The sequence below is a fragment of the Hermetia illucens genome, chromosome 6 (genome assembly GCF_905115235.1).
Source record: "Hermetia illucens chromosome 6, iHerIll2.2.curated.20191125, whole genome shotgun sequence".
NCBI lineage: Eukaryota > Metazoa > Arthropoda > Insecta > Diptera > Stratiomyidae > Hermetia > Hermetia illucens.
The window spans coordinates 39,751,826-39,778,803 of NC_051854.1; the positions used below are offsets into that span (position 1 = coordinate 39,751,826).

At 44.0% G+C, this 26,978-nt stretch overlaps 1 protein-coding gene across 10 annotated transcripts in view; it reads right to left on the bottom strand.

Moving 5' to 3' along the window:
• LOC119658882 (RIMS-binding protein 2) overlaps nucleotides 1–26,978 on the bottom strand; it is a 307,235-nt gene that overhangs the window by 208,195 nt on the left and 72,062 nt on the right. For all 10 annotated transcript variants that reach the window (XM_038066659.1, XM_038066667.1, XM_038066666.1 and 7 more), the window contains one exon: nucleotides 1,926–2,033. In XM_038066659.1, the coding sequence (XP_037922587.1) occupies nucleotides 1,926–2,030 (105 nt within the window). In that variant the 5' untranslated portion in view covers nucleotides 2,031–2,033. The remainder of the gene's footprint in view (nucleotides 1–1,925; nucleotides 2,034–26,978) is intronic.

Genomic DNA, 26,978 nt, shown 5'->3' on the forward strand with positions numbered 1-26,978 from the left:
GTCTGGTTGCCAATAATCCACGCAGCTGGTGCTATTCACACCCAAGACATGGGTACCTGAATTCTTCCTCTCGCGGTTAAATCTATAAAGATTAATTCTTTCCTCTAATGTAAAGTATCTGAGTGTAATCCTGGATCTTAAGTTAAATTAAAGGCTAAACATAGAACTGAAGGTTAAGAAGTCCTTTATAGCCTACTATCCCAACAAAAGCCCTTTGCAACGAAATGGTGTCTCCGGTCGAGGGTGGTTGTCTGGAGGTACACACCCATGATGCGTCCCATGTTAACGCACGCTTCTATTGTGAGGTGGCAGGCACTGAGCAAAAAGTATGAAGCTTAATAGGACTCGAAGGACCACATATGCAGGCTCAACCAGGGCTCCGCAGCCCTGTCCGGTAGGTGCGCTCAATATACTCTTACAACTCCTTTCCCTAGACCAGATGAAATACGCTGTAGCGTGCAGTTTTGTCAGACTTCATGAGTGTTTATGTTGGACAGCGAAACTATCCGGCAATAGTATCATCTCGGATGAAGTACCTCGGGAATTTTAGGCCTCATATACGGAATACACCACATGCAGGTCAAATTTTACTAGGAACTTTGCTGTGGATTTTGTAATCGGGCCAGGGTGGAAGACCAGTGACTTGTTGCAAGGTTATGACGCAGTATGGTTGGAGCATGGTCCTAGCCCCAATCTTAAATAGCCATTCTGACTGACAGCAAAGCAGCCGTTAAGCCTTTGTGTTCAGTGGTGACATCCGCCAGGCTGGTGGGACTGCACAGGAATGCGCTGAACCATCTGGGCGGCAGGCTCAAGGCCACCCTCTTGTGAGTTCCTGCTCATAGGAGCATAGAGGCCAATGAGCGGGCTAACGAACTGACCAGGCTGGCGATTGCTGTTTTAGAAAGTAATGTGCATGAGATAGGGATATACCACTTTGTGTGTAAATGTATTTCACCTTCTTATCCAGCACCAAGTGTAAATTTAGTCGCCCGCCCCCAAAAATGTCCAACAACGGCTTTCAAGACAATTGCTCTGTTTCCGTCGCAAGTAAAGTTTTTATTTCGCAACTACTAGTATTTCGGGAAGAAATTGTGCAAAGTCTGTAAAGACACTTTACACAGAGAGAGGGAGCAGGTTGTTCCCGAAGTGCAAATGTTTGAGAAATAACAAGATTATTAGCGGCCGTAACGGAGTCCACAATTGAATTTATTTTGTCTCTCCGTTAGAACATCTAAATAACCATCGTTGAAACTTTTGTTTCGTCTAGTATCTGCAAGTTTAGTTGCTTCTTCAGTAACACAACCTTATCTAGTTGCGGTTTGCCTAAATAACTGACCCTCGATCGAGAGTTTCAAACTTTTAAGAACACTTGACTGGAACTCGTCATAAGGTTACTGTTTACAAGCTACTTAAGGATTTGTTGTTTAGCGGAAGTGGCCGTGGATAGGTCACACACTCCACGCTGACGCCAGTTTTTTCAAACAGGAGTTGGTGAATGGGTCAACCAAGAAGTGCATGGTATAAAATAGTTGCGGAAGAGTGAAGATTTGCCGCTGTTGGGGTTAATGCGGCAGGCGCCACTTATAACCTCTTGAATTTAGAGCGGTGAAAGGTCTTCGGGTTATTTTGAAATTGACAAAAAAAAACATGCGATAGGAAGTATTATGTTGACAGTTGTTTTCACGCATTGACGGTTTCTAAAATGTTTTCAATTTGCTAGCGATAGATCTATTTGGCTACACATCTATAAAGCCTACAATCACAGAATCTACCTTGAAGACTTAAAACTTTTAGCATCGAATAAAGAAAACTAAAGTTAAAAAATATTTTAGTTTTGTTTGTTTCGAAATTATTTTTTTTTTTCAGAGTTTGTTGTCAATTTTGTTGAAGGACGAGTATTAGTGATTGTGTTTTTTACTTACTTGGTGAGCACGTTCGGCTTCAGCGCGACGCGCTTCAGCCTCACGAAGTTGTAAACTAAGAGAGTCTAACATGGCGTCAGACACTCCCAGGGCGTCGTATGACATCGTCTGAAAGTAGAAATAAATTTTTTTCTCAGTTAGAGGAATGTGAAATGATTGAACTAGTTTCGCGTAAAATTGGCTAAGATAAATTTTAATTTAAGAGATATTTGTTTATAAAAATTTGTTGTCGATACAGATCTCTCTCGCCATCCCGAATGTCCAGTTTATCGTAAAGATTTTTGTAATGAAGCGCTCGGGTTACAGCGATCACTTTCTTTGTTTCCCGGTGGGCATTCTTATAAATTTACCAATTGGCCAACGGTTTATCGTCGAGAAGCTTGTGGTACACACGTTTCTTTTCACAGAACTTCATTTCAATATGGTCATTCCAAAGCCAAGTATGTTAGTTAACATAATGCACGGTTTACCGAGGATTGCAGAGGCCGCTTTGCGAATCGTATCTTTAATTTGGTTCCACGATTCTTCCACATTCGTAATGGTTAGTAATCGCGTAAGTGAGATCATTTCTTCTTTCTTCTCACCAAATCGGCACCATTTAATACGCGGCGGGCCAGTGCGTTCCTCACGCTGTTTTATCGGTGGCTTAATTCGCAGGACGGCAATCAACGGCTGATGTTAAGGTGCGATGTTCTCATAGGGAACAACTTTACAATCAGTGACGGTGGTGTAATGTCGGTGTCTTATGAGAATATAGTCGCGTTTTACTGTTCCCACTATAAAGTGTAGGAAGATGAGACAATCATTTGAACCATGTACTCATAAGTACAAGGTCATGGGTCCGCAAAATCGATTATACGCTCGCCACCCTCATTGGGCGCTTCAAATCTTTTTCCCCCATGGCATCTGTTACATTGTGTCGGGAGGAGAACTGCGCAGCCTTCCCCTCCTTGCGCACTCTGCTTTGCCAAGTTGTGTCCGAATCTTCCTTATTAGGGCATTCACTCTATATGTGGCATCTTTCGACTCGAGCATTTCACGACGAAGTTCCACGGGCTGAATCTAACTTTCAGACAGCCTTTCTGGCACAGCACATGGAGTGCGTTGCTAAAGTAGGGTATTAGCTTATTTGTAGAGCACTAGTGAGCCAGGGTGTCGTAGCTCGACTGAACGGACACGTAATCTACAGGAAAAGCTACAGACGAAAAAAAAGACTGAGGTCATCGATTTGAACCACCTATGGGGCCGTAAGCGGAGAAGGAGGAGGGTTGATGCAAAATAGAAATGGAGGCGGACTCAAAATGGAATCTTGCGGTACATCAGACCAGGAAGAAAAGGAACGGAATGTGCAAGCATCCAAAAGTAGAAAGCTAGAGAGGTAATGTAAAGAGTGACAGGGGAATGTTAATAGAGGCGAGTTTGGACATGAGCACCGTTGACAGGGTCAAAGACCTTAAAAACGTAGATAATGTGCACTGCCAGAATTTAGACATTCGGCCACGAATTTGGTGAAGCCTAGTAGATTCGTAGCGATGGGTCTGTGGCGGAGCGAGCAACTTCTGTGTCGAACACGTCTTTTACGTCTAATTATTCTATTCCAAATTCACCGTAGCTCTTCATACTTGTCTTTTTTGGCTCTGGTTGCACGTTGGATATATTGTCTGTAGGCTTCGTATTTTGCGACAAGTAATATTCTGCATTCACCATCAAACCACTCAATTTGCGTTCGCCGGGATTTGTATCCCACGACCTTCTCTGCGACTTCCTTGATAATGCAGGGCGGTTGTATAAGCCTGCGTCGCAGCATCGTTCAAGAGTTTATCAGCCGCAAAAATTTTGGTGCACTGATGAGATTCTGCACCAATATGTTGTCTTCACCAAATGATGGTCTGAATCGCAGTTTGCTCCTTGATCTCTCGACATCCAATATACTGAACGCCCATTTTTACCAATGAGGACGTGGTCAATTTCATCGTTATCAACGGCGCAACAACCGGTATCCGGTCTAGGCGTGCTTTAATGAAGAACTCCAGATATCAGAGGTCTACCAATTCCAATTCGATATCCCTAAAAGCTGTCTGGCGTCCTGACCTATGCCATCGCTCCATCTCAGGCAGGGTCTGCCTCGTCTTCTTTTTCTACCATAGATATTGCCATCACAGACTTTTCGAGCTGGATCATTCTTATCCATACGGATTTTCGCACGTAAATGCGAATCGCGTGGCCATGATATCGAAAAACAATTTTTGACAGAAAAGTTTTTTCGGTGTCAGTCAGGAATGAGTCAGGATAGAGAGGGGAGTCTATAAAAGGTTATAAAAAGTTTGAATTTATCTGTTGGTTTAATATATCGTTCTTTTTGTCTTTGAGCAACATGTATTGTTTTAATAAGCATTTATAATAAGATACTTTGGTTAGGTGAATAATTCAACCCAGAAGTGGTGACCCCGATGAAGAACCGAAAATAAATAAAAGGGACTGATTATGATTGAGGATTATACATATTAAGGAAAGTCCTCAGTCCAGTCGAGTTTTTCGCAACCGAGCGAAGACGCTGATTTTGGGTGTGTGCATGTTGTCGTTTTTGAAGTGAAGCCAAATTCTCATTCGAGTCCCAACCCAGCAAACAGAAGCCGATTGCGAGGGCTCCGTCCTTCCCGGCCCGCAGATACATAGCGGAAACCTGATATAATTCCCCAAGTCAGCGGAGTCCCCAAAGAAAAGCCGACGATACTGCGTGTCGCCAGGAATACAGTAGCCTTTCTCGAACCCTATCTGCTAGGGTGGGCGACAGCTCCGTCAACGACTACCAGGATCAGGCGACCATTCTCAGAAAAAAGAAACAAAATATGTGGAATCAGTTTCAACATGGTTACAGTTCAAATTTAATTTTCCTTTCCTGTTACTGTTGTATTATTAAAGTATTTGAAATAATTAAAACAAGACTTGTTAGCACTGATGAAGGGCACAAGTGGTTCCCGAAATATCGGTATTTGCAAGACCAATAAAGAACATTAGCGGATAGAAAAAGCAAGTTTTAATTATTTCAAATAATTTAATGGCTAGAAATACCACGTAATTGTGCTCAGATATTAAAGTAATATACATCAGGCCGAAAGAGTCGGCACTATCTCTTTTTCTTCCGCAAAGACATAAGTGTAAGAAAAGGAACGCCGCAAGAGGCGGCGCTGGACCGTTTCTTCGCTTTTTTGTTCTGTTCTTTTCTGCACTCGGTCCGTTTGATGATCCCGATGATCGGGCTAGATGTAGAAGCAATTGAACTTGTCTCTGACGTTCTCGGGGACTGCTCTTACAAAAAACTAAAGCAGCAGCTCATAAAGCGGCTATCAGTAAGTGAGACGGTTGAACATAATCACTTACCGACAGAGCTAACGCTAATTGACCGTGCTCCAAGCCAACTGCTGGGTGAAATAAAGCGGTTGGATAGTGACAAAGTCGGCACTGAGCTGCTACAGTCGTTGTGGCCGCAGAAGCTCCCGGAAGGCAAACATTCGGGGTCTCTGGACAAGTTAGCCGTCATCGCCGATAAAATTCATGAGGTCCACGTGCGACCTATGGTTGGCAGGGTGTCTCACGACAACTCAAGCCAGGTGGCTCAGCTACAGCAGATGGTGGTAGTATTAACAGCAACCGTCTCTGAGTTGGCAGAGGCCGTCGGTACTTTGCATTCAGGGGGTTAGGAAGATCCGCCTACCGAAATGGGTGATCGGACAGTATGCTATCGCGACCTTCGGCAAGTACCGGGGCATACTAGTACCAACTTAGGATCACCGAAAAGACTAAGAAATGTACCAGCCCCTGCAATTTATCACTGAAGAAACTAGACTTGCCGAGAGTTCTGGCGACAGATACCCGAAATGCAATACCACCAGTTGCCTCACACTGTTCGATTCCTTACCCCTACAACCTGGTTGATGCAGGCGCTGAAGTCTCGGTTCTTTGCATTATAATTTAATATCGCAATCTTTGAAACTCACGGCAGCAAATTCTTTGTCGATCCGCACGTATGGCTACAGGCAGGTAGACTTGGGTTTAGGACATCAACGAGCGTTTTCTTGACGCTTCATTATCCCGGACATTACATTCCCATCTTAGGCGCAAATTTTCTTTGCCACTATGGCCAGTTATTGACCCCCCCCCCCCCCTTAGGTCATCAAGAAAAATCTCATCCTGCTTACCCAGCACTTTCTCTGTCGTTTTGGCACACTTTGCCGATGCACGTATTCGCGCACTTCTTTAAAAATACTGCAACATCACTACCGAGCATAGTTCCTCTGAGCCCGTTAAGCATATGTTCAGAACCACATCGACACTACTGGTTCCTCGATCTTTTCTAAGGTACGTCTATTACCACCGGAAAAGCTTACAATTGCGTGGAAAGAGTTCAACGAACTTCTTAAGCAGGATATTTGCAGACCTTCACACAGTTGCTGGTCTTCGCCAATTCACAGGGTCCCTAAACCCAACGGGGAATGGGGACCTTGTGGCGACTACTGAATGCTCAGATCATTCCAGATCGTTATCCTATACCACTCATCCACGCCTTTGTGCATTCTATCGCAAACTGCCGTATTTTCTCGACCTTGGACTTTGTCAAGGCGTATGGTATGTCCTGTAGCTCCTGAAAACATCCCAAAAACGACAATGTGCATATCTTTCGGACTCTTCGAGTTCACTAGGATGACTTTTGGAGTGTCACGCGGCGCAAACTTTTCAAAGATTCAGCCACTCTGTGCTGCGAAGCCCCCCTCCCCCGTTCTGTTTCATATATTTGATGCTGTTCTAGTCGCGTTCCAAGGCTGAACATTTGGAGCACCTCGAGTACATTTTTCAACATTTGCTTGAGGCGCACTAGTACTCAACGTTGAGTAATGCAAATTCTTGGAATCGTAGATGAGATTCCTCGGCCACCTGATTACCCTTGAAGGCGTCCAACCGGACCTAGTCAAGGTGCAAGCGATTTCGAGCTTCCCGGTTTCGAAAATTGTTAGGGATCTAAGAAGGTTCTCGGGCATGGTAAATTTCTAGGCCGCTCATTATCAATCGATTTTTAACGCCTACATGTCTGGGTCGAAAACCAAAAACTCCCGTCTGATTTTGTGGTCCCCAGAGACAGTTCAGGTGTTTGAGACCTTCAAGCAACAACTGGTGGATGCTACACTTCTGGCATTTCGTCAGCAAGATGCACCTTTAGCCGCATTCCTCGCTGCCTTAGACATTGCCGCTGCCATACATTGTCCTGCTTTTCATCAGAAAGTGAACCAAATCTGACAGCCATTGAGCTTCTTCTCCAAATAGCTCAATCCCACTCATCGGAATTGCAGCACCAATGATCGTGAGTTATTTGCCGCGTACTTCACAATTAAATGCATTCGGTGCTCTCTTAAAACCGTCCCTCGACAACTTCGGAACTTAAGCTTCATCAGCCGTGTCTGGAAAAGATAACGTAATTGTTGACGCTTTGTAAGGAGTTGCAGAGGTCAAGATCCCCGGCAGCGTCAATTTTCCGGCGATCGCGAAGACGTAGAGGGACAACACAATTCTCCTGAGCCTGAGGATCAACTCCAAATACACACTTAAGGGGCTTCCTACCTTCGGCCCAACATGCAGTATACATTGCGGGACTTCAGACAGGCGATCAAGGCCCTATACTGATTTTCGCACTAGTGCAACCAAGCACTCAGACAACGAATCAGTTAGTCGCTACAAAGCATTTCTGACCGTCCATGAATAAGGGCATTGATTCTTAGGCCAAATAGTGCATCGCATGTGAGAAGTGCAAGACTACAAAATATGTCAGAAAAGAGGCAGGTGTGTTCTCCTTCGTCGACCAAGCATTTTCACACAATCCACCCCGACTTAATTGGTCCTTTGCGAGACGTGCACGGTTTTAGGTATTGCCTCACAATCATCGATAGGTTCACGCGGTGGCCTGAGGCAGTACCTCTGAAAGACATTATTGCGGAATCCTGTGTTGAGGCCCTCTATCGAGATTGGATGCCACGCTTTCAAAGACCAGGGAGTGCAGTTTTACTCCGCCCTTTTCTCAGAGTTGAACAAACTCCACCGGCAGTCCAATGGGATGCTTGAAAGGTGGCGCAAGACGCTGGAAGCCGCTATAATGGACCAAGATGACTCATCTTGATCGTAGGTCTTGAAACTCGTTCTACTTGACCTCCGGACAGCCAATCGGGCAAAAATTTGCTGCAAGTCCCGCGGAGCTAGTGTACGGAAGGAAACTGAAACTCTACAGCGACGCGGTACTCGACATCAGGTCGGAACTCAACACTCCCCGGGCGTTGCGTCTGCTCCGGAACGCAATGCCGAAGCTGAAGTCGCAACCACTCGCCAATCACATGGCTGCTGTCCAGGGATCTTGAATCCTGCACGTATGTTCTAACTAGAACGGACGCCCCTCGAAAACCGCTGCTCTACGGGGGGACCTCGTGCCCACACCATTATAGTCTAAACGTCGGGTCAAGAGGGTCCTTGGCTTGACTAAAGCCCTTTTTCCAGGAAGGAAGTGCAATCAGGAGGAGAGACGCGCGACGAGTTCATTTTGACTTGCGACAACGGAGTTGATTTAGCCGTGAGTTTGGTTTCTCGCTGAACCCCCCATTTTAGTTTCAGCTATGGGTGGAGTGTTGTGGAGTGTGGTCAGATGAATAACTAAACCAACAGGCCTGCAATAGGCTGGTCAAAGTGCGAAGTTATCCAGACGTTGTCTTATTTCTCAAGGATTTTAGAGCAGGAGGAGAGTAGGGAAACAGGAATAGAATTTAGAAAGGTTGCCAGAACTGGGACTAATATTGTCGCCAAAGTTATCAATAAGGTATCCAACTAAAGAAGGGATAAGGAGAGGTTTTGCAAGAAAATGCCGTGCAGGCTGAATTAAGTCGGGGAAAAAAGGAAAAAGGAGAAGAGGAGTTATACATTGAGGAAAAGTAATTTCAAAGTAACTTTCACAATATTTGAAGCTAGTCGCTAGGGTTTGTGGACATTTAGTATGCCAGACTATTCACTGTAGTGTGATACTGACATTCAAAATCTTAGATTGCAGTAAATTTGCGCAAAAGCAACAATTTCGAGTTATTATAACTTGGTTGGTAATAGCACGATTTCCACCAAACTTGGTAGTATAATGCAGTAATGTAGGCTTACTGCAAAGCTTGATTATTCCAGGGTTAGTTTGAAGTCAATTTATGAAAACAATTAACTTTGTTTGAATAGATATCATAGCGTGGGGTATATTGAGGGCTAGATACCGTATACCTGGACAACCATAACTTTGTTCCGGTTGTTCTGTTGAATAGTTTCTGAGAACGGCTCCTTGAAGTAACTGACCTCTTTCAAACCCCCGCACTCCTCCCTACTTATTGAGAGCTTTCATTTGATACCACATATGACTATATTGGGTGAAAAATATTTCACACCATCCCCCTCTTTTAGATATATGGGGATCGCACCGCCACCCCCCTCTCTTATACTTAACATAGAACAATGGTACTCACTGCATGCAACGAGATTCATAGTTCCCACCTTTCTAGCAAATTTCATATCAATAGGTGAAACCGTTTCTGAGCGAATGAATGTGACAGACAGACAGATGGACAGACAAAAAATAAACCGATTTTAATAAAGTTTTGTTTACACCTTAAGAATGGTTAGATATACGAGAAGAGCTTTGTGGACGTTTCTAGAAAGAATGTTTTGCAAACCAGTTCAGTTATTTCAATTCATTCCGAGATGTATTATCTCAATTTATCGAGCTTTCGTCATTTTCGATTATCCTGATCAGAGTCCATTTCAAAGCAACTCAAGCAAACCGAACTAACAGAAATAACTCAGTAAATGAAATCAGCAAGTGAAGACCTTACAAGTCTTAATCACATATTAAATATTCAGTCATGAGCTAATTCCACACTCATATGGTTGGGTTAAGCTTCTCATTAGTTCTGGCGAGCAAGCAAGCGCTAAAGGACGGAAACGAATGAGGCATGGGAACTGAAAAACGTCGGTACTCCCTAGATTCCGTCTCCGATGTGCATATGAATAAGCACGAATATATTTCCATTCGCATTAACATAGAAATCACGAGCCAACAAACTCCACGGCTAAACTGGCCTTAATTTCCGACCGCAAAGCTTTCAATATTCAACCCCCCACAATATGGGTGACGACGACCAAAGAAGCTGGCAAACTTGGCGTCATTCAGTTCCAGCAGTCACTTGGCACTGGTACCAATCGATAAACTAAAAACGAAATTCCAACTAAGCTCCATCGTGTGACGTCGAGCACGAAAATAGAAAGCATGTCCTTTTTTCGGAGGTATTTTCCTACGCCGAGCAGGTGGTCCCGGGAACCGAACTGCGAGCAGGGCCCGCTGAAAATATGGAGCTGCTCAAAGAAACATGCACAGTAAAATCTTAGTTGTAGTGAGTTGACAAAATTGGTATCTACATGAATTTGCTGTAAAATTAGGACAAGGCCCATTCGGATTTCATGGTTCACAGACGTTAGAGAATGTTTCAGTTGTCTTCACGGATGCTGTGAATTTTTCTGTGAATTTTGAAATTACTTCCCGTTTTGTAGACTGTACCCAATGTTGGAATACAAAACGACGGATTTCAATCCAAAATGACAACTATGATTTACACAAATGGATTATAATTGACGTCGACGGTATGAAACCAATCAAAACCTAAAACACCTCTGCCAGACTAGATCTTCCAAAAAGGAAATTATTTGCAGGAAACTTGTTGCATTTTCATAAGATGACTCGGATCTTAATGCATATTTTAGAAGGCAAAGTTCGGGGTATAAGGGTCTGATTTCGTGCGATTTCTTAGACCATATTCTGCATAGGCATCGTGAGTGGATTCATGCTCTGAATAAGCTGCATCAGTACGAGTTCGATGCTTTCAGATAAAGTTGCAGGATGTGTGTTATTTTGCCGTCAGGGCGGCGGAATTAGACAAAGTAGATTGAATAGTGGATGATACTTGGATGTCAAATGAGTTAGGTCGGGGAGCTAGTGTGAGAAGGAAGGGGTGACCAATTCTGGTGTTCATCTTCCTTTGAAAAGTTATGGCGCCCCGAAGACAGGCCAGCTCCTTTTCGGGACACAGTCTCTTTTAAAGTAAGAGTAGTGATCATTATGGCTCTTTTAGCGAGAACAGAAAGACGGGACCCTCTTCTTTCATCTGCATACCCTCTTTACCCTTCGGGGTGTGGTTGGCAAACCTATCGTTACCATTTAGGGTGCCATAACTTTTTAAGGTTGGGGCATTGATTTGATTGCTGCAATTTGCAACAGGGTTTGAGAGAGAGGACCTCCCACTTCTGCCATTATATCCTCCTTTCAGTCTGGGCGGTTGGAGGTCAAAATTAAACCCTACCGTTTTGAAGTAGCTCTTTAAGAGGTGGGAGGGGGTGATCGCCATTCGTCTTTCTTCTAACGTCCTCCCCATCCCTTCCCGTCATGGGGTAGAGACAAAACTTAAAAATTTACCATGATTTAAAAAAAGTACTTAAAGGCCACAACTTTTTAAAGGGAGGTGTCCGCCACGAGTTTTCATTGAGTTTGAAAAGGGACACCTCATGTTTCTCTCCGCAGAAATTTCCACACTTTCAGGAAATGGGGTGGAAAATACAACCTTTACCAAATTCCTGACATTGTTTATGAATAATTTCGTTTTACATATCTTTCAATGCACACTGTCTGATGTCCTCTAGAAAAACGTCACAATTGTCATGAAAAACGGGCTGATGGAATTGGAAGTACTATACCGCAATAACTTTTACAGGCGAATATGGACAGCAGTGGAAGACATGTAAAAAACAGAAGCAACAGCGCTTCCCGCTGAGTACACTGTAATCACTAAACGGATCGCAGGCAGCCCTCTGTATAATGAACTGAAAGACAGCAGGAGGAGGAAGACATGTCTGAAAGAGACTTCATCCAAGTAATCTCCAGGATTCAAAGAAGGCAAAGAAAGATAATTTTAATGCTCGGACAAGTATCATCTCTGCGAATTTTCGAGGTGAAAAAACTCGCTATTGCTTCCTAGCAACAAGCGAAGAAACTTCTTAACGGCGAGGAAATCAAAATTGGATGGTTAGTAACACATCGTTCAATAAGTCCCGGGACTAACTATGAAGACAACATTTTATCGGCAAAATTCTTTATTATTCATCAACATAATCTCCTTCGAGGGTTATACAATCATTCCAACGCTTCTCTAACTTTTCAATGCCATGTTTGTAGAACGATTTGTCTTTTGACTCAAAATGAGTCTCAGTACCAGAGATCACCTCCTCATTTGAGCCAAATCTTTTTCCCTGGAGCATCTTTTTGAGATCCGCAAAGAGCCAGCAGTCGCTGGGGGCCAGATCCGGCGAAAACGGAGGACGAGGAAGCAGTTGGAAGCCTAATTCGTTGAATTTGGTCATCGTTTTGATTGACTTGTGGCACGGTGCGTTGTCATGATGAAAGATGACTTTCTTCTTCTTCATGTGTGGGCGTTTTTTTCGCTATTTCGGCCTTCAAACGATCCAATAACACCATGTATGTAGGAGTCGCTATTGATGGTTTTTCCTTTTTCGAGGTAGTCAATGAAAATTATATCATTCGCATCCCAGAATACGGACGCCATCACTTTGCCGACCGACTGTTGTGTTTTTGGACGCTTCGGATAGCTTTTACCGGTCGTACGCCATTCAGCTGACTGCCGACTTGACTCCGGAGTGAAATGGTGAATTCATGTTTCGTCTACTGTCACATATCGACGCAAAAAATCCTGTTTATTGCGAGTAAACAGTGCCAAACAGCTCTCCGAATCATTGATACGTTGTTGCTTTTGTTACATTGTGAGCAAACGCGGCAGCCATTTGGAAAAAACCTTTTTCATAGCCAATTTTTGGTGCAAAATAGTAAATGCACTACCAGTTGATATGTTCACCATCTTAGCTATCTCGCGCACTGTCATTTTGCGGTGACCCATAACGATTTTCAATACTTGCTTGGTGTTTTCGGGAGTTACTCCCTCATTTGGCTGACCCGAACGTTCCGCATCATTTGTATCAGCACGACCGCGTTTCACGTGGAAACCACCGACAAATGGTTGTTTTCGACGGAGTAGAGTCCGAATAACGTTTTTCAAGCCATTGCTGAGCTTGAACAGTGTTTTTTCCCCATTAGAAAACAATGTTTTATCAACACACGAAACTCGTTTTGGTCCATTTTTTCACGATTGCAAAGGTAGCGTCAGTTTAACCACTATAGCTTTCTTGGTTATGTTTCGAATTACATCAAATTTTGACACATCTTATCTGAAGGTTGGTGAAACGAAAAAAATAATTGCGTTTTCTGCAGGGATCATGACGTCTCTGGGGAGAGCATTTCGCTCATTGCGGGTTCAGAGCGGTGTCCAGCCTTCGGGGCGAAATGGCTGCAAATTATCACGCACCGGAGTGCAACCCTTCACGAGCCGCTATCGCAGTGCGGTGGTAAAATCTAATGTAGCGCTAATCAAAGAACCGTATCGAACTAAGGACCCAGTTTGTTATTGTTCACAAGTGCCACCTGAGTGGCAGGTCCTCTTTCACGGCCAAAGGGATAGATTTCTCTGGAATCATTGTTTAAGGATGTTTTCCCCATTGCAGCGGACACTGCCGTAAATTCAGTAGTGAACTTAATAATGACAACCTATGGAGCTTTCATGCGCCAGAAAGAGCTTTGCACAACGATGACAAAGTACAGATCAGTTAAAAGGAGAGGAAGTAAGTTGCTCGCCATTTGGTCCGATCCGACATCAAGTGGATGCAGATTTAGGACCCCGCGATGCTTAAAAAAATAAAAAGTATGGGCGCTCAATATAATTCGCAGTCATGTCGTGTTCTACGATTTATTTAAAAGAGCACTTAATATCTGCGCATCTGGCAGAGGTGAGGCAGCGTCAGACGATCTGCCTCTGCCCTGGTAAGAAACCCTAAAGTTGTCTTCGCCTAATATTTTTGAAGTTTGGGCGCTCAGCCCTAAACGGGGAGTCCGTGGACCAAAAAGAGTAAATTACTCCCCATTTGGTCCAATCCGACATCAAGTGGATAGGGGACTAGGACCCCGCAATCCTTAAAAAAATATGTTCAGCTCTGGCCAAGCTTAAGCCCAAAGTATGGGATTTATGCTCAATATAATTCGCAGTTATGTCGTGTTCTGCGAATTATATAAAGGAGCATTTAACATCTGCGAGCCGTTTCGGTCACGCTGCTCCAAGGGCAGGGTCTGACGATTTGTCTCTGCCTTGGTAAGAAATCGTAAAGCCGTCTTCGCCTAATATTTTTGAAGTTTTGCTGCTCAACCCTAACCGAGGGTTCCGTAGACCAAAAAAAGAGGGAGTAAGTTGCTCCCTATTTGGTCCGGTTCTATATTAAGTGGATGTGGACCTAGGACCCCGCAATCGCTCAAAAAGTAGAGGCACTGCGGCGAAATAAACAAAAACAAACCCTGTTGGTGGCAGGACCTAGTAGAGGAGCTAAATGAGAATTCATGGTCGGTTATAAACTTGTCACTCAGAAAATCAGGGCTCTGTTAAAACCTTGCATACTTAATACCAACCAAACGGACGTCATTTTACAGGCTTTATTTCCTAAACATCACTCACGGGTTGATGGCAATATTGAGGGAGCAGCGAGAATTATTCGCTTTTCAACATGAAATAGCTCAAAGAAGCAGTTCTCAATATGAAAAATAAGAAGATGCCAAGTTCTGATGGCATGGCGACCGGAGTATTTACACTGGGGTTCCACCATCTGCCAAATATACTGCTCCGCACGTTGAATACTTGCCTGATATAAGGTCTGTTTTTCTTGCTGCTGGAAGGAAGTGAAGCTCGCGTTGATCAGCAAAGGGAAAGAAGATCATGAGCTACCGTCTGCATATCGACCACTGTGTCTGCTTGACATTGCTGAAAACTGCTCGAAAAGCTAATCAGAAGAAAGCTCGCTAAAGCTATACGTGCTGCCAAGGACTTATCCCCAAAGGCAGTGCAGTTTTAGAGCAGGAAGGTCCACGGTGGATGCTAATCTGGAGGTCGTGAATGCGGTTTATCGAGCTGCAGTAGTTCTCCTCGTAACGCTTGATGTTAGAAATGCATTTAATTCCGCAAGATGGAGAGATATGCTAGGTACATTGGAACGATACCGAAACAGCTTCTTTCCACTTGGAAAATGTATAAGAAACCTTTATGAGTTCATTAAAGGGTGGTGGAATATTTACCAAAATATTTGGGGTATGATAAGGGACATTTACATGTCTTATATTAGGTCACTTTCCCACGATAAAGCAGACGAAAAAATTAGCAAACGAAGTAGGGACTCTCAGTGGATCCCAGCAAAGTCCAAAGAAAATATCCGCGGAAGTAGGTAGTTTTTAAGCTGCGATCTCAGTGGCTGCAGTAACGAAGAAAACCGATACTCGCCAGTCCGAAGAATGGGCAAGTATTAGTAGGAAAAGGAGGAAAAAAGCAGGTGGAAAATACGCCTCGGAATAGTAATTACTTCCAAGAAGGGAGATGGGTTCCACGTGGATATCCTGTCGTCAGATTCAGCAGGAGATCAACATTGAATGCAAAAGCTGTATTAAATCAAGGACAGGATGCCAAAGTATCGGGATGGCCTGTAGAGACGGCATACTGTTATTATTAGTTACCGGTGATGGCAGCTGTTAAATTGATAACAGCGGGCAAAGTAAAGGTAGGTTGAGTCATATGGAAGCTCAGGAAGCAGGTGTCTCTAAAGAGATGCTTCAGATATGTATCTTAATTTCAATCACACTCAGCCACCAGTTAATAATAATAATCGTTGGCGCAACAATCCATATTGGATCAGGGCCTTGAAGGGTGTTAGAGCACTTCATTCAAGACCGTAACGGTACACTACAGTACACTGTAGGAGACAATGTGGTCAGCATTGCGCTCGCCCGAGATTATTACCCTGATTTGACTCAGGTACTCATTCACAGCTGAGTCGACTGGTATCCGACGTTAAATCATGATACAAATCTCACTGCCACCAGTGAGATTCGAACCGCGACCTTCCGTACGACAGCCTTGTGCTCTAACCACTCAGCTAATAATCTGTCAAAATGATGTCAAAAATGCAGAAAATTGGATCGCTTCATCAAGGATTTCGATGGGGGCCTACGATGAATGTTGTTCAAGGAAGGAAGGAACAATGAGGAATAAGGAATGTGGGGAGACATTTTTGTTGAGTCAAAAGTCATGGGCATCCATTTCTATAGATCCTATGCTTCTTCTATTGTCACAACAGCACAGTTCGAGAAGATGTTAGACACTTTGTTTTTGGATGTTAAAAATCATAGCCTTAAAATAATTGCAAGGGGTCAAATCCTTATAGGAACCTTTATCGGGTTGAACATCGTGTTAGTCTACGTTGGATCTACGCCGACCTTCCGAGTAAAGCATTGGCCTAAGCGTCGACCTGATCTTCCTCCTGTTCTTCAATGCTGAAAAGGATGTTTTGGCGGCTGATTGAGCACTTTTCACTTTTTTCAACATTTGGAAAGAGAGGAAAAGACAACCGAAGGTGCACTGGAGCTAAAGGAAGTAAATAAAAAGGGATGGTTGCCTGGTTTACTGGAACTTTCGAGGAAGAGATATATTTTGCGGCTTTAGAGGAACGTCATGGCGTCATCAGCGTATAACTGAAGCCTTGAATGCCTTGAAGTCTTTTGCATCGCAATAGAAAATCGAACTATTGGTGGAACCAGGAGATCATCGTCCTTGTTGCAAGAGGAAAACCGGGACATTGGGAGCTGGAGGAAGATTGCCGGGTTTTCAGAAGTAACCCTAGCAATGCCGTAAAGCATACGAGATTGCTTCAGGAATCTGTACTTCAATGCTAATACGAAACTGAGGGGCGTTGCCTACATGGTTGTAATGAACAAGGTACCTACCAGCTCTTGTTGAAAATAATTACAACCCTTTCCATGCTGCAAAAGAAGAGCGGACCCCATCTAACAGCCCAACAGGATCTTGTCGATAAGATGAATGAGAAACTACGGAAGATTTGCGGACGTATTGGATATAAAAAAGATCCAGGATTGGAAGGAATTCCAAATAAAACTGACAAACTGGCTTCTATGGTCAGGTACGCGTAGTCTACAGGCAAGGCAAGGTTTGTGCTGTAGTGGTGTGCTTTCGTTTTACACACCATGGGAAAGATATTAGACAGTATGATCTAAAATAAGCAGCTCCGGTTTATTAGAATGACAGTATAGATTTAGACGGGGCCCTTCTACGGCATATGTGCTGGCAATGGCTGTGAATCTATTTCGCGAGTCTGTGCGGCGGTGAAGCTAGACGCCAGGAATTCCTTTAATTTGACCAATTAGAGACAATGTCAAGGAAATCAATACTGTTACTACTAATGATCAAGAGGGAAGGAGAAGCTAGTTTACCTCTATCGAGGATAATACCGAACATAGCAGGATAAATATATAGTCGACGGCTCTTTATTGTAGAGGTTGTTAAATCCATTCTGCTATATACGGCTCCTGTCTTGATGGAAGGATTGGAGAACGCTGCGAACAGAGAGTGGGTGAATTCAGCGTACTCGCCAATCGTGTTAAAGGTACACAGTACATATTGGACTATAGCAGGTAAGATAGGGTTTCTCGTCACGGTGTGATCATCTAGCGATTGAGCACTTCACATCTACTAGACTCCCGAACGGCTACAAGAAAGGAACTAAATAAGAGATGGTGATGATAGGGGGGGGGGGGAGGGTAGCTTGTCCCATAGACTGATACCATCTATTGACAAATGGGTTTAGTGAAGACCCGGGAATTGAATTACTACCTGCGGGGCATCGTAGATATAGAAGTATTTGCATTCGCTCAGGTTGGAGGAGTGTCGTGGCTTTCCACCTCACACATGTTCCATTGAAAGACAAGGTTAGATTTATGAAATTAATTATGATTCCTCTTGCGATTGAAATGGAGATGAAATTTTCCTAATTGGTAAGTTGTTGACGAGTAATAATAAAAACACGGCGTAATTTAAAGGTTAAATTTTCAGATACTTTTCGAAGTTAGTCGGGCTATATTTTGGCAGCGTTGAATATTGGCTTCCAAGTACTCAATTACTTTTGGTCTATTAGCGTGAGAATGAGATTTTACATATCATTAGAGAAAATATTCGAAAGGGGTCAAATCAAAAGAACAAAGTGGTCAGTTAATGGCCAGTCCATTTCCTGGAATTAATAATTTGTTAAATATTTCATTCAATAAATTAATGGGGGTAAAGTAAATCCCTTTTTCGGGGTAAATTTAATGGAAATTTCTTTTCTGGGTAAATTCTTTCTTTTAAAATTGTTTGTCCATATCAAGATTAAGCATGAATACAATTATTACAATAGTGCAATTACTTTCAATTACGAAAATCCTTATCAAACTAGTTTCTCTAGAAAACTGCAACAAATTAATTAAAATTATTCAATAGTTTTCTGACTCATTACGCAGAGGCGACTCATTCGCAAATTCATTTCATATCACATGTTTTCAACTTCACTACGCGGGAATGCGTATGTGAAATCAATTTCGAATGTTGTTAATCCTGCTGCGCCACAGGCGCATTGAACTCTTAATAAGCATGTCCCTGTGGCGCTCGCTTTTGACGCTGTTTTTCAAAATAAATTTGAACAATTTGCAAATGTTGCTTCGGCGTGAGTCTCTTCGTGATCAATGGCCAAGCCACGCTGAATTCAAAACAAGCAACTGTCAAATCAACTGTCACACAAAACAGTGTTTCCAATTTTGACTTCTCCGCCACTAAGAGAAGATAAATACAAAGTAAAATACAGAGAAGGTCTCAAAGACCAAACAATTGTATAAGGCATCCAGTGAAATACAGAAAATTAAGCTAGTACTATTTATATGTATGTAAGCCATAAAACCAAAATCAAGTCCATTTGTTTAGTTGACCATAAACTGATAAGCATCCAAAGTTCCTGCATAAAAAAGATTCATACCTGAAGCGTCTGGCTTCCGGTTTCTTTAATTTCCAGGATTTCCAGGAAACATAAAAAAGACAAAGCCAGAAAAATAAAATAAAAATTAGAAAAATACGTACTAAATATAGATTCTCACTATAATTTATTCTAAAGGCGCCCACATACCATGTACATATGAAATAAAGTTCCGTGGGTGCTGGATGAAAACTAAGGGAAATTTTTCAAATTAAAATATCTTTTTCTCGCATCTTCATACCATACAAACTCTTATATCATAGCTGAAATGCTAATCAAATGAGAAGTAGGGAAGTCTTTTTTCCTGAGGAAAAGGCATTTTCCGTTTTCCGTTTCAATGACATATTGCTCTAGGCGGATGGCCTGTGAAAAAGGTGTAGATGTATGTATCTAAAAATCGCCAATCAGATCTACTTGGAAATTTGAACAGTTGCCAGGATTCTAGAGGATTGTACTTAAAATGGAACATGTTGTCTCTGAAATATCTCAGGGAATGTTAGACCTATCAATTCATGTTGTCGGAAATATCATTGGGATGGGAGGGATTAATATTTGAAAAGTCAACTGGCCTATTATGAAAGCTGTTAGTATGGTACCTGCCATTAGATTTCAGACATAATAATGACTGAACTTTGGTTATCGTTTAAGTAGACTTTGTTCACAGTTGACCAAACTCACAATCTGAAGCGGAAAACAAACTCATGTTTTATACCTTAAACTGTTTAAGGGACTTGGAGTAAACCCTGTTCATGAAGCCTTCGTAGAGTTTCATTCATATCCCAGCACTTCCGAACTCCTTCCCTTAACCTCAGTTACGTTGTAAGTAAATTCATAACTATGGTATAATACAATCCGAGGTGGTTGCTGTAATTATCGGTTATTCCCGGCTAAAAATTCAGTTAGGTATGTCTAAAGACGTATTTAGGTCTCATCCCCTAGTTAAAATATTGTGAGGAAGGAAATATAAGGCATGCCAAAGTCCAAACCAGGTTGTGGTTTGGAAAGTTCAGGTATGCCAAAGCTGCCTACACTTGATACCACTTTCCCTTGGACACCAGCTTGCCGTGGTGGGGGAGCCTGTGGTAATTTACTACTACACTAAGGATGTCCAAAAACACATGCAGATGGACACAAAGGATTGTAACTCTCTAAGTGGTAAGAAGTGACAGACTTGGAATCCACACGCGACTTTGAGAAATCAGGTCGTGGCCGAGGATTCATGTTCCCCCACTGAAAAATCTGTGGAAGACAGGTTCTCCACTTCAGTGGAAAACCTATACCCGCTGTCTACGGCACGGTCAACCAGAAAGGATAGTACCACAACTCCCTTAATGCGAGGAACTGGAAACCTGACTACATTTGGCCTGTCGATGATACTGTTGCCCAACTCTTCTAAAATACGAGAGAGGAAGGCTCGCCAGAAGGAAACTTCAGCCGCAAAGGAGAAGGGACTACAGACTTTGTAATGAAATTACGTGGAGAGGATAATCAGGGCGATCATCCTAAGTGGCCGATAACGACCTAGAGGGCAGAGCTATCCCAGAAACCTAAACAAATTGGCTAAGTTGACCGTGAATGTCCGCCTGCAAAGAATGAAGCTCCATCAAAGTGCGTTCTTGCACGCCTCTGTGCTAGCCAGGCTCGGGAATGTGGGGAGGTCCTTTGAGCGCTTTGATTCACGCGCGCGGTCGAGCTGTTTTTTTTTCTATTTTCTATTTTCTATGGCTAGCACAGAGGCGTGCAAGAACGTGTCGACCGGCCACTTTGATGGAGCTTCAATCTTTGCGTGCGGACCTTCACGGTCAACTTAGCCAATTTGTTTAGGTTTCTGGGATAGCTCTGCCATCTAGGTCGTTATCGGCTACTTAGGATGATCGATCTGTTCATCCAATCCATATAATTCATTACAACTTGCCTGTCAGAACCTTCTCCTCCGCGTGTACCAGGAAAAGCGGAAGAAAGGGAAGCTGGTGATATCGATGTAACTCGCAATTATCGCTAATTTCCGACGAAAATTCAGTTAAGTATGCCAAAAGGCGAATATAGGTCTCATCCGCTGATTGAAATCGCGTCAGGAAGGAAAAATAAGGAATGTCAAAGAAACCTGGTTGTAGTGTGAAAAGTTTAGCAATGCCAAAGTTAGGCTGCTATCCTGGTTTAGTTTGGTAGTAAGAAAATTTGAGGCATGGCCGAAAACCATATCGTACGATTCCTGAATTTAGCCAAATGCCTATTAGCTAAATTCTGGCGAAGTTTGTCCTGGTGAATTTAATTGTCATTAGAGAAATTGAAGGAAATAATCTGGGATTCATCTACAGGGTCATTGGTGAAATTAATGAAGGGTCATGAAAGATGTTAGGCGAGTGAAATATACAGTAGAAAAGATGAGAGAGAGAAAAAAAATCCGAACATCAACGATAACCCGGTAAAGGCCCAAAGAAGCCACAACCTCTCAATAATATCGCTACGGTCCGTAAAATCGTGTTTCCCCATTATATATCTCAGCAAAGGATTATCGGCATCCACCTTGATGTTCAGACCACTCATCACGATTGCAGAAGGAACCCTCTCCCTTTCGAATTACTCATAGAAAACTTCCTTCCCGTTTGCCTTGGTTGCTTCAGTTGGTTCACAGTCAATATTCTGTCTGATAACGGGCCAGGCTATGAAGGTGACCTTGTAGATCCAGGCACCGGATTCACGTTTTCTTTCGGCAAGCTTTCTGAAGTACATTAATAGAATATGAGAAGAGGGGGAAGAGTGCCTCTCAGAGTCCCAAGATTCTGATTTTCTTTAACTTAAAATGTCCTGTCTGAAATTGCCGGTCGGTCTCGGTATGCCCAGAATCATGCGTACATTCTAGAATCCAATCCCATGTAGTGCGGTAATTAAAGCAGTAGGTAGTAACCAGCAAATTAGTCCACCAGACAAAGCGCTGATTAAAGTATTCACACAGTTTCTATAATATATCGGTATGGGGCGCCTGCTGCTGGTAAATATGAATATTAGTGAATATGTGGAACAATACTTTTGTAACTGACACATTCTGTGCTGGACACGCTACATAATGGGTAGTATGAATACTTTCATCTGTGCTGTGTCTGGCAAGCTCCGCGCTGGATACGTAACGCTACCTGCTGGTAAGTATGAATAGAGCTTTTCTTTCGACTTACATGTATCAATATTATCAGAACGACAATAAATTTGAAGGAAAATTGTTTAGCGATGATCGTCATTAATACAAGGATTCGGAAAAAGGGCAAGGTAGGCGCATATAGCGTTCTGCAGAAATTCCACCTGGACTAAAGTGAAAGAAAAGGAGTCGATTAGACTGTGCTGCTAATTGTTACAGTAAGAGGGGAACTGCCTGCGCGATGAGTGGGGTGTTAGAGATCTGGTTGCCCGGAGTTCGTCGTGAATGCTTGTGTTTGTTCTACTATTATAGTCTTCCTCGGAGACTTGGGTTCTTAGCAAGAAAAATCGCGAACTCTTGGCTGCGTTCGAGCCAAAAATCATCCGAAGAATTTTTGGCTCCCTATATGAGGGTGGACAATTCCGTAGCCTACATAACGATGAAATCTATGAGCGATACCATGACCGTCTGGGTGGCAGACCCTGCCTCAGATGGGGCGATGGCATAGGTCAGGACGCCAGGCAGATTTTAGGCATATAAAATTAGTGGACCTATACGTAAGACCGGGATGTCTGGAGTTCTTTACTAAGGCAACTCTAGACTGGATACCGGTTGTGCCGCGATTGATGATGATGATGATATTACAAAGTAAACATCAGAAACATCACTTTTCAATACTCATACGTACAGATGATGTTATGTCATCAAAATCAAATATTAACCTTCGCACAATATTTTCACATGCGAACGTAATGTTCGTTGTTTCCCACATTCACATGAGCCTGGAATCATTTCCTAAGCCAAAGCCAGCCCAAAAGCTAGCCAGTTTAATGCCTGCCCGATACTCGGTGTCGAACTTGACAACTGCCGCCGCGACTTGTGCTACGCAAAGGGGTAATGTGGGGGTTGTTTTAAAATGTGATGTCATAGTACAGTATCGCTTTTGTAATGCGGTAATGCGGTGATGCCTGGTAATGTGAGATGATGCGGTGAGGCTTAAACTACATACCATTTGGGGTTCGTGGCGTCCATCCCCGCGATTGCGATAATCAAATGGAAGACATTTGATTTCGAGCTTTTTGATTCGAAATATCACTGCGGCCTGATTTGTCATGGCATATTCAAACGTTTTTAGGGCACTCAATTAATTTCAACAAGAAATTTTGAACTGATTCTTTTACATTAGAATTGATTCTATGATTCTGTCTTTTCTAGAACCGTATAGCGCTCAATTTTTATTCAACATTTTTATTTCACTCTCAAGAGAACTGTTAGGTCGTTGCGAACTATGTGAAGTCGTCTCTTATGGGCGTTCCACTAAATGGAACGCGGCTTTAGTAATGAGGTAATGTTAGGTGATATTATAATATTTAGATCGCGCTCGGTGATGGCAATGTGATATCACACTTTAAGGTAATATCACTTTTGTAACATTACATGGATCACCTACCCGCGTCTACTATGTATATGTAAAGCGCTGGAATTGAGGCATATAACTTTTATGGGAAGGTTGAACAGTCGAGGCTTCAAAGACTTTGTATATATATATAGGCCTGAGTGGAGTTGCCAAATCTCCCATCAGGCGCGTCTCTTCGTGCGGATAAGGGAATGCTCGGCGAATGTGTCATGGCCATGCACATGCACGCATCCGGAGATGTGCGTGTATGGGCATGTTTATGCGCAGGCCGGGTAGGTGGGAAGTAAACGCCCACCCGTGGATAAAAATTGGCTATGGGAAGGATACCCAGAAATAAAACCAAACATGGAGGAGCAGAAGAAGAATGAAGTTACGGTGCAGGGCTTCGGAAAGCCAGTGCCGGCGGTTTTTGGGAGTGAGCAAGCGGGCTCCCGGCCGTCGATATCCAACGAAAACAGTGCCTCAGTAGTGGGAACCTTGGCTACTGTGGCATCTAATGTTACAAGCATACGGGAGGAACTTGAACTGGCTCCAGTGGTGGATCCGTTCAGAAGGAGCTCGATTTTACGCAGATCCCCTCCCACACGGGCACAAGCCCCCACGATCACCACCCCCAGTGGGAAGCGTATAGCGGGAGTGTTCGATGAGGAAGAATCGCTGACGCCGATTCACCTGAGCGATGTTTTGGGCAATGATCAGTCTGGAGCTGCCTTTACTGCCCTCGGTAAAAAGATCATGGAGCTGTGTGAGTTTATAAAGGAGCGCAGGAACATTCACCAAAATATAAGAGCCATGATAAGAGGCATCCGTTTGACGTACGGCAAGGCCCAGGATGAACGAGTAGGGAAGTCGCCGATTGAAAAAGTGAACCAGGCAACTCAAGTAACACCGGTTCAAAACACAAAAGGGGAGAAACCGGGAAAGAGGCAGCGCGAGAAGCTGAATGACTCAACAGGCCAGCAAACCCCGAAAAGAAGAAAGGACTCAACTCCCAAAAAGGCGGAGTTCATGAAAAGTATGTCTGAAGCTACCAGTGAAAATACTGCAGTGGCTACCTCGAGAAAAGGGATCGAACCTTCAAAGGCGGATGCGGAAGCTTGGAGGAAGGTAGAAACGCGGAAAAGAAATTATCGGAGGAAGATTAGACCGGAGGTGATTTTCATTTCCAAACGAGGCGAAGGGTCATACGCCGACATTCTCAGGAAAGTGAAGGCAGACCCCGAACTCACCAATTTGGGAGACAACGTCAGCCGTATAAGACGGTCGTAGAAGGGAGATCTTATGTTGGAACTTAAGAAATCCAAGGATGTAACCGCGGACAAATTCTTAAGCCAAATCGGGAAGACTTTAGGGCAGGAAGCCGACATAAGAGCTAGCAGGCCGGAGATCACCATAATCTGCAAAGATATAGATGAAATCACGACGAAGGAGGAGGTTCGCGAAGCGTTGGAGAAACAGATCTTGCCGGACTACAAGAGTCAGTGGTGAAAACGCTAAGGAAAGCCTATGGGGAATCACAAACCGCCATCATCAGCCTACCAGTGAAGAACGCACTCAAACTGTTAGCAGCAGGTGGAGTGAGAATAGGCTGGGTTATGTGTCGCCTTAGGGAACAGGTGGCGTTAAAACGGTGCTTTAGATGCCTTGGCTTTGGTCACATTGCGAAGTCACGCACTAACCCAAATGACAGGGCAAAGCAATGCAGGAGATGCGAAGTGGAAGGCCACATCAGCAAGGACTGCGGAGCTGACCCAAATTGTCTACTGTGCAAAGGAAAGGAGGGTGTGGACCATCGGCACATTGCGGGCAGCAGCAGGTGCCCGGAATACAGGAGAGCCCTTAGCACAAATCGCAGATGAGGTTAATACAAATAAATCTCAACCACTGCGAGGCGGCGCAGGATCTACTCGCGCAAACCATCCGCGAGAAAAACATCGATGTGGCCATACTAACTGAACCATACCGAAACCGCGGTGGTAGCGTTTGGGTCAAAGACCAAACAGGCCAAGCAGCGCTGTGGACTTGTGGAGAACAAGCCTTCCAGGAAATAATGGAGCATCCGGAGGAGGGCTTCATCAGAGCTAAGGTGAAGGGCATCCACATCTACAGCTGCTATGCTCCACCCAGCGCTACACTCGTCGAGTATGAGCGGATGCTTGCTGCTCTTGTTTTGGATGCAAGAGGACGTTGGCCGATCATAATAGGAGGCGATTTCAATGCGTGGGCTCTTGAATGGGCCAGCCGGGTAACTAATGTCAAAGGACGTGTTCTCCTCGAAGCATTCGCGGAGCTGGATGTGGTACTGGCGAATGTTGGGTCTTCGTACACTTTCCGGGGAAGGGGCCTGGGGTCTATAGTGGACCTGACATACGTGAGTGCCACTTTAGCCAGTAGAAACGCTTGGCATATCAGTGAGGACTATACTCACAGCGACCACCAGGCAATCTGCATAGAGATCAAGAGCGGATCGAGCTCGAAAAAGAGTTTTCGCAGAATGCCGGGTGGTATGCTTCGCTGGACAGTGAAAGCTTTCGAGGGGGACACGTTTTCCGTGGTGCTCAAATCCGACATATCACTCGATGGGTGACGGAAGCATGCGATGCTACTATGCCCAGAAGGCGATTGCTCCCCAGTAGGCAACCCAACTACTGGTGGAACAACGAAATCGCAAGTTTGCGAGCCGCATGTTTTCGGGCAAGGAGGCTTTGCCAGAGGCTCAGGGGAAAACCCGGTGGCGACGGTCGAGAGGAGGCACACAAGCAATTGCGTGGCCGCCTAAAGGAAGCCCTTCGGAGGAGCAAAAAGAACTGCTTCAAACAGCTGTGCGACCATGCCGACATAAACCCTTGGGGCGAGGCTTACAGAGTGGTGATGAAAAGGCTGCGGAAATCACCCCAGGTGACCTGTCCGCGCCTCCTGAAACAGATTGTTACCACTCTGTTCCCTCACCAGGAAAATAGGGGAAGGCAAATTTTTGTCCAGCTAAATGACGGCATAATACCGCCTGTAACTGTGGAGGAGCTGCGGGAAATATGTGGTAGGTTCGGTGACAACAAGGCCCCAGGGTTGGATGGCATCCCCAACCGAGCTTTGAAACTGGCAGTGAAGACTAGGCCCGACCTTTTCGCTAACACCTTCGAGGCGTGCCTAAAAGAAGGAATATTCCCTGCCCAGTGGAAAAAGCAAAAGTTGGTGTTGCTTCCGAAGCCTGGCAAGCCACCTGGAAACCCAGCGTCGTACCGTCCTAACTGCCTGTTGGATACAATGGGAAAGATGATGGAGAGAGTCATCTACAACAGACTCCTGCCCATCGTCGAAGCCAGCAATGGTTTGTCGGAACGCCAGTTTAGTTTCCGACGCGCCCACTCTACGGTGGACGCAATTGGCATCGTGGTAAACCTGGCAAAAGGTGCACTGATTTCTGGCGGCTGCTGTG